A 23,385-nucleotide genomic window follows, 5' to 3' on the forward strand; every position below is an offset into this window, starting at 1 on the left:
CAGAAGGGCTGTGAGGGAAAGGGATAGGTCTGTTTGGGGCTTCTCTGGCTTGGTATGAGCATGGGACATTAGAAGAGGAGGCGATAAATTAACACATCTCCTACTTCTATCCCAACTCTGAACATTGAGAGAGACAGAGAAGTGGGGGCAGACAGAGAGAGACACCTGAGAACACCTGGTGCATAAGAGAAATTTTTTACATGTTAGAATGAGAGGTAATTGATTAAAGAATATCTGGCCGAGGACACACAATCATAAACCTCTCAGAAGCTCTGCAAATAAAGCTCTGGGTGTAGGAGATGACCAATATGGGGAGCCTCAGACTCCATTTGACACCTCCACCCTACTCCGTGGAGTCTTTAACCACCACACTATCAATTGAGCTACTAATTCCTGGTGGTACTTGCCTCCAAATGTGCAAATTCCAGCAGAAAGGAAAATACATTTGACTGGATTCTTTTTCAAAGTCCCACCATTCTCACATCTATTTCTGATTTCACATTCATCAGCACTCAACACTCCACATGTTCTATCCTGGCTAACCAGATCTCTGGGTGACAATATGGGGGTGCTTTATCACAACACTCATGAGGGGCGTCTCAAGAGGGAGGGCGATCAGATCTCTCAGGGCCATTCTTATGTGTGTCTTTTAAGTACAAAATTCAGTGAAAGTGTCATATATATATATATATATATATATATATATATATATTTAAAACCTCACCTGAGGATATGTTTATTGATTTTTTTTAAGAGAAAGGAAGGGAGGAGAGAGAGAAACACTGACGTGAGAAACATCAACCCATTGCCTTACATACATGCCCCAACCAGGAATCAAACCCACAACCTAGGTATGTACCCTGGCTAGGGAATGAACCCACAGTCTTTTGGTGTATAGGACAATATTCCAACTAACTGAGTCACCTGGCCAGGGTGAAAAGTGTTATATTTTTAAAATGTCTATCATATAATTTTTTTTGTTCAAAGTGCAACACAAGGACTATGAATTGAAAATATCCTTTGTCATATTCATGAACTAGGAAAACTGTGACAGAAAAGTTCTTGAAACTCTGACATTCTCAAGTTTACTGAAACATCAAAAAATACCACAATTCTTTGATTGTCTGGCAGGAATTCATTTTCCTTGTGCTCCACGGGTTCCTATAGAACAGGATCTCTTTTATTTAACCTTTTCCTGGAAATTGCTTTCTGAAGTGAAGATAAATCCTTTGTTTTATAAGAGCCAGCCATGTGTTCTGTGCACCATCTCAGGCAATAAATTGCATTTGTACCATTTTTCTCGTTTCTTTCCATATAGCTTGTTGTGTCTTATACACAGACTCCTGAAAAATTCTTTCAACTTGTATATGGAAGCCACGACTGTCTTCCTCCAGGGCATTGATGGTCCGAAGAGCAAAGGGAGTCCTATCCCGGGGCAGGGGATTGTTTAGGGGCCGCATGGGTATGACAGAGTTGTATTTGTGCTGTCTGTTAACAGAGTTCATTAGGGATGTGTAGAACTGGAACTTACACCAGGTATCTCTTAAAAAGTTTTCAGTCAACAATAAGATTGTCCACGCAGACCCATTTACAGCATCATCTAAATTCTGTAAATGCTGCCTGCCACCTGGCATCTCAGCAAAAATTATTCCAGGTTTGATGCCAAACCCATTTTGGAGCAGATCCTGGACTCTGAGAGCTTCGCTTATGTCATCTTCTGCATGCAATATCACAAATTTGAAGAACACCTCTTCTTCTGCTTCATCGTCAGACATCCCGTCCACTCCCTCAGCTCCCTGCTGCTCTCCTGTTGTCATCTCTGCTGTACTGCTATGCCCAGCAACATCACACAGGGGGATTTTAGAGTTCCTAGGATCTGACTCATGATGTCTTTGACTTGTATCCACACTGCGGCTTTTACCCAAAGAGAGAGAAAGAGGGCAAGGATCTATTTTAGACTTCCCAACACCCATTATAAATATCCAAGTCGGAAGAGAAAAGCTTTAATTCTTGGCATTTCTTTTCATTCTAAAAGAAGAAATAACAAAGAGAAGAACATTGTAAATTTAATCAAAACATTAAAAATAGAAACTTGCATTCAACCTGGGAAGCTCAAAAACATGACAATACATAGGTCCTAAGAAAGAAATGCCAAACATATCACTGGGAAACAAAATCACTTGTCTTTTGTGAGCTTCTAAGGGCTACTACAGATAGTTCAGGGTAAGTTAAACTGAGGTGTCCAGGGAAATGTAATAGGAGACATTTGGAAATATTAAATGGCATTATATTAGTACTATAAACCTCCAGATTAAAATGAATTACTTTGGTATTGTAGTGAAGAGGTACCATAGCACCCTATCAATTTAGAGTTAAAATATAACTTTTCCATTATCAAATTATTATGTGGAGTAGAAATATGAAAATCTAAAGAAACAATATTCAAATATTAAGTATGGAATTTATTTTTGTATCAAACACAAATACAAAACAGAGTACAAATATCCTAAAGTTGGCTAGCAGGCAGCTCCTACTGACTCAGCATAGAAAAATTGAAAATGTCAAACATCACTGGTTTAGAGCTTTTTTATTTGTCTAAGGTCAGGCATTACTGCTGTAGTGGGGCTGGTGGAGAAATTATAATGAAATTATAATAAGGGTTGTGAAAAGTAAGACATACTTTCTTCCAGCTAATCCTGGGAATACTGAATAAAACACATTTATTCACCTAGGGAAAAATTAACATCTTGGTTTGGAAGTGAAATCTAGAAACAAAGATTTGTGATTTTGTCCAGTGAAATCAACAAAGATCATTATTGTCTAAACTCATTTTTTTTTATTTTAAAAATTCTAAGAGTGGAAGAATTTGATCAGCCATGAAAGAAAGGTATTCCATGTGAATCTAATTTAAATAAATACTCAGATAATGCTGGTAATGTTAATGGAACTCCAAAATAGGCAGTTATATAGTGTATTCTTTTATCAAAAGAAAATTTAGGATACATAAATATAGGCTTCATATTTTCAAACATGGCCCACATTGTTTATTTTCCAGAGCATTTTATTTATTGTTCATGGACAAAGACCAGAGTTCAGTAAGAAATCAGAATTACATTCATAATAATGTAAGTAACACAGCTCCATATGTCAAAATAATTCAGGTTTAGAAATCATTCAGCAAAAATGATGGAAAATAGTTATGAGAAAAGAAAATAAAAAAGAAACACAGGGAACTTCTTTCTAATATATATAGAGAGTGAAAGGGTTTGCTACTGCCTCTGAATAGGGAAGGTATCACTGCTACTGTCTGCCATTTATTGTATCTGTACCTCAGGTTCTGACTCCACAGTGTAGTATGCCAATTACCAAGAGGCATTCTAGGCATAATAACTCCAAACTGCTGCTACATACGTACAGACATATATACATACATCCCAAATAAAAAAAACAAGTGAACTTGAACCCTTTTCATTGTTTAGGGTTAACTGCTGACTTTGTTACTGCATTATGAAAAAAGGTTTTACTATGCAAAGTTGCAGAAACAAGCATCCTCTGCATGATGACATAATTGTTAAACCACTCAGAGACATCTGTTTTCTGTGCCTGTTAAAATGATGTTCATTTATTTGTTGAGATAGGTTTGTTAAAGCAACTTAACATCATTGTTTTGATCATGAGTTGCTACAGAGAAGTGCACTTGAAGTAATACAAGATAATCACAAAAATGTCAAAAATTTCCAAGGTAAAATGGTGTGTCAAGCCAATTGCAATATTTTTTGAATTTCTAAAAAAGAATTACAACTTTATCTTATTTTTCCAAAATACCAGTCAGAAAAACAGCAAAACACTCCAGAAATCTATGGTATACTCTTGAACTTTCAAGCCCTCCCACCCACCCTGACCCTAAGTAGACCAGAGAGAAAAAATTTAATGACAATGTCTGAAAAACTTCACTATGACCTTCTAATTTGGAAGGAGAGAGGGAGGAGATAGCCAAGGTGGGAGGATGTGGAAAGCCATGTGCTGGAGACCTTTCTCATCACCAGTGACTCCACACGGGGGATGGTCCTGATCAATCACTGGGGTTGGTTCTCAAGGCTAGAAGAAGGAGAGAACTCAACTGTGCTCTCTGAGCCAATGAACTCCATCAGTAAAGAGGGCTCTACTGGAACAGAAGGAAGGAATGGAATGCCGATGGACATGGGTGGAGGGGAGGAGGCTCACAACAAGAATCCTGGAAAGCTTCCTTTCAAGTTCTCCTTGCCCATCAGGCATGGTCAGCACCAGGTCTGAAGCACTTAGGTTTCATCTCCTTCCCTCAGTGAAATGGGAGGAGAGTGAGGGTGGCCGCTGGGGAGAGACACATGAGATGACATTCACAGGAATGAAAACATGTGTGCGTCACTTTTTAATTTACTTTTTAAAGAAAAGGTAGTGGTTGAAATACCTAATGACACTGAAAACATTTGTGTTGAAGAGTCTCACGCCCACCATTATCCATCCAGTTACCCTATGGCCTCCCACTGGTCAATTTTATGAGTTTCTCCTACATTTTTCTACTGTTTCTTTATAAATATAGTATATTCTTTTTTCTTTTTCAAAAAAGTATTATATATAATATATATGCATTACACATATGTATTATATGCAACACACATGTACTAGATGTAGACACACATGTGTTGTAGGCATGTACATATACTACATGCATGTACATATGTGTGTATTACATATATTTTTTATTTTTTGGAAAAAATATTATATACATTCACATACACAAATAGCCAAATACTAGTACATACATAGATTGATTTTATCATTAATACTGTGACCTCAGAGCTTTCCACACCAGCACATAGAGAACTTCTTCACTCTTCTTCACAATGACATAATCTTCCAGCATGTGGATGTACTACAACTGTCCCTGTTCCTGGATATGTGAGTTGTTTCCAGTCTACTACTATTATGAACAGTGCTGCAATAATAACTTCAGGCAACAGTCATTTCATATGTGTGCAAGTTCATCTGTACAATAATTCTACCAAATTGAGTTTTTGTATGAAAGGACAAATGCATTTGTGATAACAATGATTTGGCCAAATCACTCTCTGTAAGATTGAACCTTTTTTTTGTTTGTTTGTTTTTATCATGATACAATGACACACCCACTTCCCCCTCCCTTGCCACAGCAAAGATCCAAGACCACCACAGCTACCAATTATTATTGCCCCACAGTCCAACAGAGCTAATCACATCCCCTTAGGCAAGAGAAAAGTGGAAAAATATAACCCATCAGAATGAAGCCCTGAAACTGAGATTCTGAAGGGAAGATCAGAACAGCTCTGAGATGTGAAGGATGATGGTCCGGAATGTATCCACTCTGTATCTAGGCAAAAGATATAGAACAGAATCCTCCACTTCCTAAGATGGAAAGAACAGCTTGGCAAATATCCAAAAATATTATAGGAAATAAAAAAGAACATAAAAAAGAATCATAGCATACAAAAACTACATGCTCCAGAATCAGACTATGAATGCAAATCCCAGTTCTGCTGTAAAAAAACTGGGAGACTTTGTACAAATTACCAAATATATTTGTGCTTTGATTTTATGTGTAAAATGGTAATAATTATAGGACCCACATTTAGGGGTCTTAGTATATAATTACAGTACCTATAAAGATCAAAAGGACTTATGGCAATGCCTCCCAATCTTTAGCAGCTATTACTGTTATTAAATACGCACCACAGAAACTGAAGAAAAACCGACACAACAAACACTTATGCTCTGGGGCAGTGCTACTCAAAGTGCAGTCCACAGACAAGCTGCCTCTCTGAACGTTCTGGTGCCGGCCTACAACAAGGCAAGGAGATTGTGCCAGGATGTCAATCAACTACATCACTTAAGTATGCTGTTCAGTTCAGCTGACTTTTTTTCACAGTAAGATAATTTTCAGTGAAGAAACCAGAATGGTTTACATTGGGTGTGTGCTTCTTATATTACAGATAAGCACTTTGATTAATATTGCTCTAGGAGACAATAAAGAGAATATGTTACCAATAAAACAAAAATATTAGTCCTGGCCGGGTAGCTCAGTTGGTTAGAGCATTGTCCCCATGCACCAAGGTTGTGGGTTACATCACTCGTCAGGGCACATACAGGAAACAACCAATGAATGCATAAACAGGTGAAACAACAAAGCAATGTTTCTCTCTCCCTCCCCCACTTCCTCTCTTTCTAAAATCAATCAATAAAAATATTTTTAAAATATTGAAGATGAGACAACACAATTAGATGAAAAGAGAGACTATAGACAAATCAAGGAGCAAACACCATGAAATGAATATGAAATCAAAACCATATCAGTTAAAATGGCAAAAAGGCTTGAAAAAAAAATCACAGAATACAGAAAGGAAAAAAGATAAAAAATATAGCAATTTGAAAAAAAGATATAGCTATGGAGATTTCTTTTAAACAGCAACTGATATAATGAAAACAAATGCATCTGAAATAGAAAATCTAATAATACAACAAAAAAATTCAGAGATATAACAGATTCACCACCCTAATCCAAATGATCCATCTTACTGATGACAACCAGACATTATGTGCCTCCTGATGTAATCAGTTTAATGTGCACAATACAGTGTATGACAAGATTTGCTAATGATGTTGAGCAGGCATAGAATATAGAGTTTGGAATTTGGAATTTGGAAGAGAAGTCCAGCCAGAAGATGTATATTTGGTATTTATCTGTGTATAGATTATATTTAAAACATAAAAACTATATGAAATTATTGAGAGTGAGTCTAGATAGTAAAAGAAAAGTGGATTTCTGACTTGCCAGCCCCCACCATCACGGGAGCCCTTTCCTAAAATAAATCTCCCTTCCTCCTTCCATCTCTCCCACTCTCTCTCTCTAACCTATTAGCCCTGTTTCCCTGGAGAACTCTATTACGGACTTCTTTAAAAGTTTGTTGCCCTAAAATTAAGATTTAATGTTTGCATTTTTAAAACATTATGACCACTTGGGAAGAGAGGCTCCCAAACAGTAAGTAAAATAATAATAATAATTTGATAAGACTGTCAGCTGATTTCTCAAGAGACCTTATAGGCAAGAAGGGGCTGGAAAGAAGTATTCCAAATCATGAAAAGCAAGGACCTACATCCAAGATTGCTGTATTCAGCAAAGCTTTCATTTAGACTGGAAGGGCAGATAAAGTACTTCTCAGATAAGGTCAAGTTAAAGGAGTTCATCATCACCAAGCCCTTATTACATGAAATGTTAAAGGGATTTATCTAAGGAAAAAAAGATAAAAAATATGAACAGTAAAATGACAGCAAATTCACAATTATTAACAACCACACCTAAAACAAAAACAAAAGCAAACTAAGCAAACAACTAGAACAGAAACAGAACCACAGAAATGGAGATCACATGGAGGGTTAGCAACAGGGGAGTGGGAGGGGGAGTAAGGGTAAAAGGTACAGAGAGTAAGTAGCATAGATGGTAGATAGAAAATAGACAGGGGGAGGGTAAGAATAGTATGGGAAATGTAGAAGCCAAAGAACTTATATGTACAACCCATGGACATGAACTAAAGTGGGGGAATGTGGGTGGGAGGGGGTGTGCAGGGTGGAGGGGAGTGAAGGGAGGAAAAGGGGACAACTGAAATAGCATAATTAATAAAATATATTAAAAATAATTAGATAATAAAATGTTTGCACATATACAATTTTTAAACTTGCCCATGTGTTTACTACAGAAAAAGCTTTGTGTTTAAATCATTGCCTCTGAAATTTAACACATTTAAAATTAAGGAATCTAGTACTGTACTAGACTCCTTCAGCCTTTAAGTTCTTTCCTATCTAAACAGCACCATCTTCTGGCAAATACATGTAAAATCAATAGTTTCTTGTTTTTTTATCACCAACTTAATTTTTTTAAGTAATTTTGTTGATTATGCTATTCGAGTTGTCCCAATTTTCCCCTTTTTGTCCCCCTCCACCCAATAACGCCCTTACCTCCAGCAATATCCCCACCCCAGTTCATGTCCATGGGTTGTGCAAGTAAGTTCTTTGGCTTCTCTCTTCCTATACTGTTCTTAACAACCCACCCTTCCTATCTATTTTGTACCTACCAATTATGCTTCTTAATCCCTGCATCTTTTCCCCCATTCTCCCCTTTTCTCCTCCCAGCTGATAACCCTCCAAAATAGCTAGGATTCTCTATAGCTAGGATTCTGTTCCTATTCTGCTTGTTTGCTTAGTTTGTTGGTTTTTTCTTTTTAGATTCAGTTGATAGTTGTGAGTATGGTGTCATTTTAATGCTAATAGTTTCAATCTTCTTTGTCTTAAATAAATCCCTTTAAAATTTAATGTAATGGCTTGGTGATGATGAACTCATTTAGCTTTACCTTGTCTGGGAAGCACTTTATCTGCCCTTTGATTCTAAATGATAGTTTTGCCGAACAGAGTAATCTAGGTTGAAGTTCCTTGCTTTTCATCACTTTGAATACTTCTTGCCAATCCCTTCTTGCCTGCATTTTTTTTTGTTTTTGTTTTTTTTGAGATATCAGCTCACATCAGCTGATAAGTTCCTTATGGGAACTCCTTTGCAGGTAACTTTCTCTTTCTGCTTTTAAGATTCTTTCTTTATCTTTAACCTTTAGCATTTTAATTATGATGTGTCTTGGTGTGGTCTTCTTTGGGTCCAACTTATTTAGGATTCTCTGTGCTTCTTGGACTTATATGTTTATTTCCTTCACCAAATTAGGGAAGTTTTCTTTCATTATTTTTTCAAGTAAGTTTTCAGTTTCTTGCTCTTCCTCTTCTTGGGCATCCCTAAGATTTGGATGTTGGCACTTTTGGAGATGTCCCAGAGTCTTCTTATACTATCCTCGTTTTTTTCATTCTTACTTCTTCCTTCTGTTCTGATTGAATGTTTATTTCTTCCTTATGTTCCAAATCATTGATTTGAATCGCAGCCTTCTTCCTTTTGATGTGGATTTTTATTTCACTTAGTGTAACCTTCATTTCTTCCTTTATGATGTTGCCATATTCAACAAGTTCTCTGAGCATCCTGATCACCAGTGTTTTGAACTGTGCATCTGGTAGGCTGGCTATCTCCATTTTGCTTAGTTCTTTTTCTGGGACTTTGTTCTGTTCTTTCATTTGAGCCACATTTCTTTGTGTCTCCTCAATTTGGCAGCCTCCTTGTGTTGGTTTCTGCGTATTAGGTAGAGCTGTTTTGACTCCCTGTCTTAGCACACCTGTTAAGTTGTATGGGGTGGAGCCATAGGTATTCACTGGTGGGGGGGGACGGACTTCACCGAGTTGTGGCTCTGTGTTGAGGGAGGGCTCAGGGAGGGGATAATGCCACTGCCTTGCTGCTGGAGGTTTGCCGAGCACTTGCCCTGTTTCCAGTCGCTTCACCAACTTCCCACATGCAACTGGCATCCTTCCAGCTGTTGCCCTGGCATTGTATCCCTGAGTGGGTGGGTTTGCATGTGTTCTAAGTCCATATGGGCCCTTTAAACTGACTCTCCTGAGAAACCAGAAAGTTCTTCCACTACCCCAGCCCTCACTGGGTTTTATAGCCAGAAGTTATGGGGCTTTATCTTCTCAGTGCTGGAACCCTGGGCTGTGCAGTCTGGCCTGGGGCTGGGATTGCTTGTTCCCAAGGTATCCCTCTGGATTTTTATCAACCACACGTGAATGTTGGACCACTCGTTCCACCACTGCTGCTACCTCTCCACATCATACTCCATCTCCTTGTCTCTCCACTCCAACTCTGAGTCTCTGCCCCTCCCTACCTGTCTGGGTAAACATGGCTTCTTTAAATCCTTGGTTGTTGAACTTCCATACAGTGCAATTTTTCTGGAAGTTCTGGGTGTTATTTGTTTTGAGGTTAGTTGTAATTCTTCTTGTGGTTGTATGAGGAGGCAAAGTGAGTCTACCCACGCCTCCATCTTGACTAGAAGTCAATGAATAAATTTTGATGTTAAAAACTTACTCTGTACTAAGACCTGCTAGGTTTAAGGGCTGTGAAGCCAGAATAAGTACAAAACTAGGTGTTTCATTCAGGACTACAGGTGCTAGAAAAGATACCTGCAGCACAGAATACTACGTATTAATAGGGCTGAGAGAGCTGGACATTTTCCATGCAATAGAACCAACATTTACAAAAACAATGAGGCACCAGAGGGCAAATTCTGTTAGGATAATTTTACAGTATGTGTTTATATGGTTCATGTGTATTAATATAAAGGCAAGAGGAAGGTAGTGGTAAGAGATAAGAAGAGAGATAAATAGGATTAGAGAGCATAAGGATTCTAATCTATTATGTTCAAGACTTTGAATTTGATCCTGTTGACAGACAGAGGGTCCCTGGTAGGTATAAGTCAGGAAGTGACATGATCTGACTTGTTTAGACAGGGAAAAATAGCTGCAGTAAGGAGACTAGGCTAGAAGCCTGGAAGGCCTTACACTGGGAGAACAATTAGTTGAGAGGCAATAACCCGAGTGAGAAAGCAGAGTCCAGACCTAAGGAAGTAATAATGGACACAAAGACGTGTAGTAGGTAACAAAGGCAAGAGGTGCCAGAAAGAAGAATCAAGTGTGCCTCCCAAGCCTTATCCTTGTGTAACTTGGTGATGTTGCCATTTGCCAAGATGAATGGGGTGGGGGTGAAGGTGGGTATGACCAGTTAATCCAGCTGGGGATATAAGGAGGTTGGGGTCCCCATAACCTAGAAGACAAGCTGTCCAATAGGCAGTGACACAGATAGGCTCAATGTTTGGGAGAGCATCTTCATGGAGGATAAAAGTTTGGCACTAGTTCAAATTTGTGAGTAACTAAGAATAGGTAGAAAGAAAGAACAGAGACAGAACTAATGCTTGCAAGGGATTCAGAGGAGAAGCAGCCCACAAAGGAAGGGGAGGAGTGACCCTGGAGCAGGAGGAGAATCAGATGCAGATGGGTATCTGGAACCAAGGGAAGAGAGTGCTTGGAGCAGTGGTCAGTCCCCTGCATTTAGCACCTGGATGAATGGTGGGAGTCACATCAGACTGCAGTATGCTGAAGAGTCTACAGGAAGTGAGGGCCTAAAGAGAAGGGAAAGCTTAGCTGAGAAAGAAGGGAAAAGCAGGCCAATAGCTACAAATGAGCATAGGGTCAGGAGAGGATTTCATTGAGAAGTAATACTTGGACTGCCTAGAAACTGAGGAAATTTGCTAGTAGAAAAAATAAACAATATGGGCGGGAACATCTTAGAGCTGAGCTGTTACCCTCTTGGTCATGGGGCAGTCTGTTTCTAATCAACTTCCCTCTTTCCCTAGGAGGGCAGAGAAAATTTGCCACTTAACTCCTGAGTGTACTGTGTTGTATGATATGTCTGTGATGAACACTGGGTAATGTGGTGACATACAGGACTTTGGGGTTTACCTTCTGGGAAGATTAGTGCACTTTTGTTTGTATGAAGTATAGTTGCATTATCTTGAAAGAGAGCATATTGCTATTACTATTGTTTCCTGGCAGTTTAGATGTGGAAAGAAGTGGGGTATGATGTGAAGTAGACAAAGGAGTATTCTGCAGCAGGTACTGCAGGTCTGCTCATCCCAAATTTATTCCAACTTCCTTTTAGTGTGCCTTCCTGAACTCCCTGTACCACAAGTACTAAGAGCTGTATTTCCTAGACTCCCTTGAAGCGAGGGTTCAAGATGTAATTTAAATTCTACCAATCAGATGTACTTACATGTCTGAGTTAAATATGAAGGCAGGCAGAACACGAGGCACCTACTTTGCTGGTTCAGGCTCCAGCAGATTTGGCATGATTCAGGAGCTGGCAGCTCCCTGACGTGGCAGGTTTCCTGGTCATGGCAAAAGCCCCAGAAACACTAGACCCATGCTGCTAGGTGGTATAAGGAGATGTCATTAGACCCCTAAACACTCAACCTAGAGTCTAGCTCTTCAACCTTCCTGATGAGACTATAAATCTTGGAATACCCTCTAATGTATACCTTTCTGCTTAAACTAGCTAGAGTAGATTCTGTTCCCTGCAACTAAACAGTGATGGGTACAACATCCCAACTCAGGACAAGGAGCTACAACACAGGTCAGCAGCAAACATGGCCTGCCACCTATTTTTAAAAAAAACATTTTATTGATTGATTTGGGGTGGTGGGGAGAGAGAGAGAAAAAAGGGAGGCTACTTGTTCCACTTTATGCATTCATTGACCAATTCTTATATGTGCCCTGATGAGGGATGAAAGCCTTGGCTTATTGGGACAATGCTCTAACCAAATTGCTCCAGCCAGGGCCCACCTGTTTTTGTAAATAAGGCTGTGCTGGAAGACAGCCATGCCCATTTATTTATGTACTATCTGCAGCTAATTTCCTGCTACAGAGGTAGAGCTGAGTGGTTACGGTAGAAACCATATGGCCCATAAAGCTAACAATATTTACTTTCTGATTCTCTCCAAAAAAGTTTGCCTACCTCGGGATAACAGCATGGCAGTGCCAGGATACAACAGAACAGACCTGTGTCAGCCAGACAGGGAACATGTGGACTTTCCTTTCACTTCATCACACTGAAAATATGTTTAAAATCCCAACTAGGGTAATCAATACTTCCAGGAAAAGGTAGAATTTGAATCCATCCTGATCTTATACTGAAATAACATTATTACAAATAACATCATCACCTGCCCAGTTATGACAGCCAGAAACCTGAGGCATGGCTGACACTTTCCCCTTCCTCTCCTACACTTCCAGTTCCAGCTATCACCAAGTTCTGTCTATTCAGCCTCCAAAGCACATCTCAAATTGCTCTGCTTTCCCTCTCCACATTTTCACCCTAGGTCAACATCTCTCCTCTAGTCTACTACACTGCTTCCTAATTGGTCTCCTCTGTCCACTCTGGCCAGTCTAATCCACTCCATTCAGCAGCCACAATGATCTTTTTAAACACATACATCTGATCAAGTTACTCACATTTATGACCCCCCCCCAATGGCTCTTGAATGCTCTGAGAATAAACATTTCTTAATATGATCAATGCCGCCCTGTATCTGACTCCTCAGTTCCAACTTCATCTCTTTCCTCTCTCCCCTTTGTTCCTCCAGCTCCCTGAACATGAGTCTTTTTTTTTCAGATGCTCCAATTTGCTCAGCTTTCTCCCATCACAGGATCTATGAAGACATTTTACCACAATTTTGAGGTATGAGTTATGCAACCATATTTTCTTATTAGAGAACTTGTATGTAGTATCATGGGCTAGCCAAAACTCTACTGAAAGTAAACAGTCAGAATGTCCAAAAACTGAGGAATGGCAACAACGTAAATTATGTCATGTTTTTATATGATGAATCCTATTAAATTGTTAAAATGTTTGAGTGTTATGAGTAATTTTAATGAGAAATGCTTCCATAATAAGTAAAAACAGTAGAGTATAATATAGCACATACAGTATTGATCTCAGCTTTGTAAAACAAACTAGAGAAAATAGATTGGAAAGAGGTACACCAAAAAGGTAACATTGGTTATTGGTGTTTGGTAGGTGTGTAAATGTACATATAATCTATATGTGTATCTATATATATCCTTTTTGTACAATGACAATGCAATCTGAAAATTTTTTTTAGTAAATAAGAAAACTGTTTTCTAGGTTATGTACTTTTAAATAGAGGTCATCTAACATGATGCCCAGAGAGTATATTCCTTATGTGCCATATCTGCACATTCCAGATGGGTGGAGCCCATTCCCAGGTTTAACTATTTTTGACCTCCTACTTTCTTTCTATGCAAATTTTCAAAGAGTCTGACTTTGCTAACTCTAAACCAAACAGAGATCTTCCAATATTCTACTTATTTATAAGCACCACAGAGCAGTATCATCTCCAACTAAACAGATCCTTGAGCAAGTACTCATGTAATTACTTGAGAACAAGCACATACACATACACAAACTGCTTCTACCAGGTAAAAAAGCAAAAATACACAAACAGACCTTGCCTGGGTACTGGCTTTTTCATCTGTGAAACCATCTCTGGACTCACTGGCTAGGAAGCCCCACATTGCTGGGTGCTGTCTAGCTCACGCATACTGAAGCTTCTGACAGCCGTTTTCATTCTAATGCACTCCTGGCTTCCCTTTTAACCTTCCTACTCTTCTCTTTGATAAATATTCCAAATCCACTTATTTTAAAATTTTATTTAATATTCTATTGCACATATTTATTCATGCATCCCAAGTCTGAAATTAAATTTTTTTTTTCTACAGCAGGGTAGGGTAATACATATACTACTGATAACACCACAGAACAAATTCCTTGGGATTAAAATAAGAAATAAGCATTATAAATTAAACGGTCTTTATCCCCCAATGGCTTTTCCTAAAGATAAAAATATTTTTTCATTTCCATCCCACATCTTTTAAAAAGAGAACTAAATTTTGCTGTAAAATCTTGGTATTCTGATAACTGCTTAGTCACTACACTTAAAAAACTTGTATAATATTTTCTACTTCATTTTTTGTCTTTCGATTTAAAACACCTGTTACTGGTATCATTCAGAAAGTCTCCAAATCAGAGATCACTGCTTCCTGCTGAAGCAATCGAATTGCCAAAAAAAATATTGCATACTTTTTTCGGTAGACTGAATAGCATTTTTCTTTCACTTTCTAAATTTAAAAATGAGAACTGGCACCAAAGGGCAAACTCCCAAACAGGAAGAACATTTTATAAAAGCACGGAATTTATGGGCAAACTGTATTTTATCAAAATGAGGCTCAAGAGAAAGCATCTGTTGTTGTGCACTTCAATATTAGAGAGTCCTAGTAACCAGCAATGTTCTAGAGGTGCCATAAGCTCCATGGAATACTAGTATCTGACAGCAACATACCTGCAGGTCAGTAGTAAAAAGAATTAAAACAGGACCATGGCAGATAAAACATCTGAACAGGGAAGTGAGGGAAGTAAAAGTGTACAGCTTGTGATGTCCACGGGAGAGGCCCATGGAGGGCAGAAGCCCATGGTGGGCAGAGGCCCATGGCAAGCAAAGGCAACAGCAACAGGATCTTCATCCCTTCACTGAAATAAGCAATGAAGAAGGTGGGAGATAAGATCATAGTCGTCAGAAATTAGATCACATAGGGCTTTGAAGCCATTGTAAGAGTTTGGTTTTTATGACTGTGATAAATGGCCACCAAAAGGTTTTGAAGGGAAGTCAAAGTTCTGATTATATTTGAGAAAAGTCATTGCTCTTTGTAGAAAGACTGTAGAGGAGCAAGGGCAGAAGCAAGAAGAGCAAATCAGAGAATTCACAGTCATCTGGGTAAGAGAGACTGTGGTTTGCATGAGTGAGGGAGTGAGACGTGGTTAGATTTGAGGTATTTTTTCAAGATAGAGACAAAAAATTGCTAGATGCTTGGATGTAGGGTCTGAGCTAAAAAGAACGCATCAAGAATGATTCCTAGAGTTTCAGCCTAGTTGAATGGCATTAACATTTACTGAGATAAGGAAGGTAGCTGAGGGGAAAGTGGGGGGACAACTGGGTGGGTGTCATATCAGCAATTGTTTTTGACCATTTTTTCTGTGAACAACCTGGTCAAGAACCAAATTGTTTGAGAACTGAGATGTTTCAGAACCAAGATTTGACTGTACTAAATTCAAACGTCTATTAGATTTCCAAATGGGGTTCGTGAGTAAACAGCTGGATGTACACATCTGGAGGTCGGCAGAAATAGAGATACAAATTTGGAAGCTATAACCTTATAGATGTTATTCACAGCCATGGAATATGGCTTAGACAGAAACTGCCTTGGGGTAAAGTATGGCTAGAAAGAGAATATGGCCAAGAACTGAGCCCTGTGGTACTTCAACATTGAATGGTTGGGAAGAGGAGTAGTCTGCAGACACAGGAGTGACCAGTAAGAAGAGGTGACCTGGAAGCCAAATGAAGAAGGAATATCCTGGAGGGAGCTAAAGTGAAAACTGCACAGATACTGCATTTCACAAGTGATAAGGGGCCGATGAAGACAGAAAGCCCAGGGGAATGGGTGGAGGATGAAATATGAAAAGTGGAAATAGAGACTTGGTGGCAAGTCATTTAAAGAAGTTTTGTTGTTGTTGTTTAAATAACAGGGAGCAAAGAAACAGGCAGGACCTAGGAAGGGATGTTTGCTGGTGGGGGGAGCGGATTATTTAAAGGCAAGATTTATCAGCAGACCAGATTTGTTAAAGGAACAAGTAAAAAATACCATGAGGAGCAAATGGTTCAACAGTATAAAAGTGGTTTATACTCAAGTTCCATACAGCTGAACATGGGTAACATTTATTTTGCCTCAGAAGGAAGACATTTTAGTCTGGCTCATCTACTTTTGGATTTAAATGAGATATAAAATAGAGTTGCTTATCTCCATTCATAACCACACACTATTTAAAGTGTTAAAATATGATATTTTAAAGACCCCCGTTTTTAAAGTTTACTTCCACGAAAAACTGGAGGGGTCCTAACTAATATAAAACCGAAACCTAGTTCATAGATGCCAGCCCAAATTATTTTTATCCAAATTACCTTTTGTACAAGAAGCCAAAAAGAAAACCAAAACCCCGAGCATTTTGTGCCTGGCTGAGGTTCATGAAGAACCTGTAAGCCATTTAAGACTCTAGGCTATTTGCTTTATGGCTCAGAGGTTTCTTTTAAAAAATGGGTTTTCTAGTCTAGGTGAAATTTAGAAGAACAGTAGAAAGTTGTGTGGATTTTGCCTTCACCGTAAGGAACCCGCTGCCGGGCCTGTAGCAAGGTAACCCAGTTCCTAAGCCCACCCCGAGCCCGGCGGCACCTCCCCCGACCTCCGCACCTTCTAGCCTGTAAGGAGTGTGGGCTTTTTCATCTTCTTCAGCCCCTGAGCGGACCCACTCGGTGGGCGACTTCTCCTGGGCTTGGGAGAGAAAGCTGACCAGCCCTGTGGCCACGCCCACTCCCAGCGATCCGCCCACCGGAAGTCGCAAGGCTGCGGAGTCCCCACCCCTCGGATACGCGCGGACACTTACCCCCTGGGCTGTCGCTTTGCTCCGCCCCCAACTGCACCCCCGCAGCTGCCCAGGTATTGCTTGGGCCGGGGAGGCAGAGGCAGTAAGTGCCCTGGAGACGAGTCAAAAGTTGTAATCTGGCTGGACCTGTCCGCGTGGGAGGAAAAAACGGGCCATTCACTAGGGTGGAAAAGAGGAAATCACACAGGAGAGCTCTTCTGCAGGCAAAAGTGCACTCTCCCTGCGCTGTGGCCAGGAAGTGCGAGAGGAGGGGAAGAGGGTGGGAACTCCACTGTAACTACTATTCGAAGACCTGGGTACTGGGATGGGGGTTGCAGCCACTGCTTCCGTCTTCCAGGCACACCCAACACTGAACCGTCAGTAAAGTCTAGGCCTCCTAGACCCGACTCCCTGGGAAATGGCGTGTCTTACTCAAACACGCAGATTCTGGACTTTTGCCCAAGGTACAGCGACTACCTCCAAGGTGATCCCTTGACGTTTCCTTTCCCTTTGGACTCTCACTGAATGTCACTGCAGCCAATCACCCCCTAACCCCAACAGCCACCTTGCTCAGGTTCTTTTTCCACAACCGAAACGGACTGGGAATTCACTGATTATTAAGGAAGAACCAAAACAAAACAAAAAGAAAAAAAATCAATCAAGTGAAAGAACCATAAAAAGCCTTATGCCAACATAACAAACGTCCAAGCATGTAAAAATGTTTGAGTTTATTTGAGCCAAACTGATAACAATTGCCCCAGAAGCAAAATCTCAATGAATTGAGAAAATGGTTCAGAGAAGGGCAGTTTTGCCCCTTGTTTTATACAATATAATCAAGGGAGGAGGCCTAAGGGGGTTATATGAAATTCATTGATGATAGATTAGGGAGGTGGGAGAAAGCAAAGCTGAGAAATCTGTGGGATTGGATAAAAAAGAAAATGAATAGACACCTATTTCTGTAACATAGGTGGGTATAGAACAGTTAATAACACAACAATGAGGGGCTCTGTGGGCTCCTGCTCTGGTAGGCGATTGTGCCCTGAGGGGTCTGGAAAAGGGAAGTTACCCTGACATTCCATGGGTTGAAAAAAAGGCAGTAAGACCAGCTCAGTTAAGGTAAAGATTAACCTTTTGTCAAGAAAGATACCGGCCCAGGACCTTGCTTCCTGCCATGACCTGTTTTCAGTTAGAAAGTTTTTAGACCATCCTGTGTGGTTACTTTAGGTCTCTGAGTTTGTAAGGCCACCATGCCAGCCTCGTGGAGGCTTGTCAGGTTTCGTTCACACTTACAGAGCCAAGTACTTGATCCTAATCTACTTCAGGCTCCCAATCCTAGTCATATCCTAAGAACCCAGTTCAAAAATAGCCCCCCAGCCCTTCTCTTATTCTCAGGCAATCTCTATTTCCAGCCACAGGTAGAGCTAAGAGTTATTTCCTGCTCCTCCACCCACACCCAACAGGATGGGTCATTAAAGTTTAATAGTAATTACTTGGGGCAACTCCCTAATAAGCACCATTGCAACACAATTCATTACCCTCTGACAGCTGGTTTCTTCTCACTCTATTTTCCAACAATTCTTTTTCAACTATTTAGGTAAATAGTGGCCTTGTTACTAAATTCCAATGATACTCCTGAGATTCTCTCTTTGGCAATTGACAAAATTGACTTATTGTCTTCTCCAAATACTCTATTTCCTTGATGTCAACCACCCCATATGGCTTTTATACTTATCAAACCTGTTAAATTCTTCTTTCAGTCTCCTCTGCCTGTTTCTCTCATAGCCCTTCAAATCAGTGCTTTTCAATTTTTTTCACTGCAGTGCTACTAACGGCAAATGCAATAAACATTTATTTCACCATTCACCACCCATATCCCATGTACAAATGAACCCAAAGTCACTAATGTCAAGAGTAAATTCACTTGAATTTTCCCATTTTATGTTTCAAATTGTTCCAAATTTTGCACTGTTCTTCTTAAGTTTGTTCTAAGAAAATATTTTAAATTGGTTACGAGGTTCATTACTTAAAATTTCTACCCAAATTATTAAGTATACATTTCAAGAAATGCACTAATAACTTATGCCAAAAATATCTGGTGTCTTTTATATGCTAGGCGCTAGAGATATAGTGTGAACAAGACACACTATAGATTTTGCAGTCTAGTCCAGGAGACAATAGACATGTAAACAAGTAAGAAAATTTCAGGTCCTTTCATTGTCAATGAATGAATGAATGAATGAATGAAAGGAATACAGCAGACTAAAGTGGGAAGGACTGCTAATTAAATCAGAGAAGAAATGGCTTCTTTGAAATGTGAAATTTTTTCCCTGTGGCATCCCACACCTAAAATCCTTGGCATTAAATGCTGATGTTTTCAAGGTCTGTATCCTCTGTACTCTTTAGCTTACTCTACCATTTCCCTGGACATCTTGCATATGCCCAGCAGACACTTACATAAATCAGTAAAAATAGAAATGATTTGAACATGATTAATGAACTTGACCTGATTGATATACATAGATTATGGTATCTGGTGCAATTTCAAAATATATATTCTTTTCAAATACACATGGAACATTAACAAAATCAGATATCAACAAAATTATTCCATATTTTTTTTGCCATAGAGAAAGTCTCAACAAAGCAAAGTCAAAACAAATCAGAAGACTGGAATAATACAGAATATGTTCTCTGACCACCTAGGTATCAGTCTGGAAACCAAAAACAAAGATAACTAGATAAGCTTCTACATGTCTGGAAATCAAAATACATTTAAAAATAATCCATGGGTCAAAAGCAAACCACAACAGAAATCATAAAATTGTATCTGAATGTTAACAAAAATACTACATGTCAGTATTAGTGGGACTTAGCTAATATCTAATGAGAACAGAACTTTTAGTCTTAGATGCACATATCAGAAAACAAAGCCAGAGAATCAACTATTTAAACATATACATCAAGACATTAGAAAAACACAGAAAATGAAATCTAAATAAAAAGAAAAAACAAAAAGATGACCATAAAACAGGGAAAAAAAACAACAGAAGATCAACAAGAGCAAAAGATGATTCTTTGAAAAGGTTAACAGCACTGGCTGGTGTGGCTCTGTGGATTGAGCTCTGGCCTGTGAACCAAAAGGTCGCTGGTTCAATTTCCAGTTGGGGCACATGCCTGGGTTGTGGGCCAGGTCCCAGTGGGGGGCATTCAAGAAGCAACCACACATTGATGTTTCTCTTGCTCTTCAAAAATAATCATTTGAGGGCTCTGGATATTGAAGCAAACAATAAACTGAGAATCATTTTTAAAAACATGCTGAATTTGGAGTAGGAGTCTGTGGCATTTTTGCTAGAAGCTGTCCTCATCTCCCCAACCCAGCATATTCTCCAGCTATGTTGGTGCAACAGTGCTTGCTGCCAGGGTGAGGGTGGCAGTGAAAGCCAGGGGTTCAACTTCTAGATGGAGCTAACCTGACTTGGAGTGGATGGCAGAAGTTCATAGCTAGTGGTGCTGTCAATAAAAATCACAAACTTGGGAGGAAATAAATGGGGGAACCCCATAGCTCTGTTAGTCTGAAGCCATGGCCTCACATCAGATGAGCAGCAGAGCAGTGGATTGACTAGCAATTTAATAGGAAGATCCTGGAAGTGAGAGAGCTATTGAGGGTCAAGATTAGCTCTTCACATACCTCTGCATGATTGGGAGGTTACATATACACACGGGAGACACAAGTCTGCTCCTACAGATGTGTGTTTGAACCCTGGTTCTACCGCTGATTGTGTGACCTTATGTGAGTGAACTTAACCATTCAGTGCTTCAATTTCTTCATCTGTAAAATGGGGGAAAAGCATTGTCTAATAAATAAACTATATAGCATGAATGGAGAACATAGTACAACAGGGACATAGTCTTACAAAAGTGTTTACTATTTCTCAAAATGTGGTATAACGACACCTACAATGGAACCTTTGGGAGGAATGCCAAGATTCACCCCAGATCTACTGAATCAAAGTTCCAGGGGAAGAAGCTAGAGAAAGATCAGTGTTTTACATGTAGACTAGGTGATTCTAATAGCACAAATGATTGAGAATGATTACGTTCAGGTTAGATGTTGTAATTTTCTGTCTGAGATCTGTGTCCAGATGCCTTGAGAATAAGAAACTATCACATTTACTTCAGTATTCCCATTGTGTAGTACACAGTAGACATTTAGTCAAACATCTACTGAACAGTAGAAAGTTTTAAAGTCAATCAATATCCAACCCTCCAATTCCCACCCTGCAAAATAAATTAACAAAATAGTCTTTCTTAGTACTAAAACCTTTATATTAATAGAAAAAAAGCTAAAATTACTCTAATATCATACAGAACAATTATTCTTTAAAACATTTTGAGTCATGGACCCCTTCAATAATATGATGAAAATGACATGCTCTTTCTCTAGAAGGCTGAAGATATATGTAAAATCTTGTAAATAATTTTAAAGGGTTCATTCCAGGTTAAAAACATGTTATATGAAAACTGGTTTGTTGTCTAACACTTAGAACAAAATAGTAAGTTCTTGAATCTCTAGTTTAGAGGTGTCCAACCTGTCGCCCGTGGGCTACATGCAGGCCAGGATGGCTATGAATGAGGCCCAAGACAAAATTGTAAATTTACTTAAAATGTTATAAGACTCAAGACTGTACACTTAAAAAAAATGTTATTAGACTTTTTGGGATTACATGTCGCAATGTCCCATAAAATAAATGTACATACACTCTTGCTATTTGTACACATGCATGACTTCCATTTTATGTGGTGTGTGCTTTCAGTGTCTTATCTTCCAAACACAGACAGTAGAATTGACACCATCAGACGTTGCATGTGCTTGTGATGACTTAGCAAGGTAGCGATTATCAATATTTCAATATACCATTGCAACATCAGGTGTTCATTATTATTTGGAAGTCAGGTAAGCATTCTTATTTGATCATTAAAGGTATTTCCATTTCTCAGCAGCACCTCATGCATCACCTGCCACGATTTATAATTGGCCTTCCACATTGTCCTGCATCAGCAGATGAAAGAGCTGTGGAAGGGCCCAAACCTTGCTTTCTATTTTCCTGTTAATTAATTTTCACAATGAAAGCAAATAAGGTCCCTTATCTAGTATTTATTTTATTTTAAATTTAATTGACTATGCTATTGACTACGCTATTACAGTTGTCCCATTTTTCTTTCTCCACTTTATTCCCCTCCACCCTCCAACCAGCATTCCCCACCCCCTTAGTTAATGTACATGGGTTATACATATAAGTTCTTTGGCTTCTCCACTTGCCATACTATTCTTAACCTCCCCCTGTCTATTTTGCACCTGCCATATTCTTCTTATTACCTGTACCTTTCCCTCACATTCCCCCCTCCCCCTTCCCACTGATAACCCTCCATGTGATCTCCATTTCTGTGATTCTGTTCCTGTTCTAGTTGTTTGCTTATTTTCATGTTTAGGTTCAGTTGTTGATAGTTTGTGAGTTGGTTATCATTTTACTATTCATAGTTTTGATCATCTTCTTTTTCTTAGATAAGTCCCTTTAACGTTTGATATGATAAGGGCTTGGTGATGATGAACTCCTTTAGCTTGACCTTATCTGGGAAGCACTTTCTCTGCTCTTCCATTCTAAATGAAAGCTTTGCTGGATAGAGCAATCTTGTATGTAGTTCCTTGCCTTTCATGACTTGGAATACTTCTTTCCAGACCTTTCTTGCCTGTAAGTTTCCTTTTGAGAAATCAGCTGATAATCTTATGGGAACTCCTTTGTAGAACTGTCTTCTTTTCAGATTATCTCCTCTTTAGTTTTGGGTATTGTAATTATGATGTGCCTTGGTGTGTGCTTCCTTGGGTCCAACTTGTTTGGGACTCTTTGAGCTTCCTGGACTTCCTGGAAGTCTATTTCCTTCACTGGATTGGGGAAGTTCTCCTTCATTATTTTTTCAAAGTTTTCCATTTCTTGCTCTTCCTCTTCTCCTTTGGGCACCCCTATGATTCAGATGTTGGGACATTTAAAGTTGTCCTGGAGATTTCTAAGCCTCTCCACATTTTTAAAAATTCTTGTTTCTTCATTGTGTTCTGCTTGAACATTTATTTCTTCCTTCTGCTCCAAATCATTGATTTGAGCCCAGGTTTCCTTCCTTTCACTATTGGTTCCCTATATATTTTTCTTTCACTTTGCATAGCCTTCACTTCTTCCTGTATTTTGTGACTATACTCCACCATTTCTGTGAGCATTCTGATTACCAGTGTTTTGAACACTGCATCTGATAGGTTGGCTATCTCTTTATTGATTAGTTCTATTTTTTGAGCTTTGATCTGT

The 23,385-nt window shown here is 39.2% G+C and overlaps 1 protein-coding gene across 4 annotated transcripts in view; it reads right to left on the minus strand.

Moving 5' to 3' along the window:
- Positions 1-930: 930 nt before the first annotated feature.
- The window catches only part of LOC114492816 (TIR domain-containing adapter molecule 2), a 49,202-nt gene continuing 26,747 nt past the window's right edge, over positions 931-23,385 (minus strand). The window contains exons 1-2 of one of the 4 annotated variants that reach the window (XM_036020671.1): positions 16,869-16,987; positions 931-2,028 (exon numbers count right to left, since the gene is read on the minus strand). In XM_036020671.1, coding sequence (XP_035876564.1) covers positions 1,269-1,973 — 705 coding nt within the window. In that variant the 5' untranslated portion in view covers positions 1,974-2,028; positions 16,869-16,987 and the 3' untranslated portion in view covers positions 931-1,268. Of the gene's footprint in view, positions 2,029-14,900; positions 15,003-16,860; positions 16,988-23,385 lie in introns of those variants that run through there. The other 3 variants (XM_036020672.1, XM_036020673.1, XM_028507367.2) reach the window with 3 other exon arrangements.

Source organism: Phyllostomus discolor, chromosome 3 (assembly GCF_004126475.2).
Source record: "Phyllostomus discolor isolate MPI-MPIP mPhyDis1 chromosome 3, mPhyDis1.pri.v3, whole genome shotgun sequence".
NCBI classification, from domain to species: Eukaryota; Metazoa; Chordata; class Mammalia; order Chiroptera; family Phyllostomidae; genus Phyllostomus; species Phyllostomus discolor.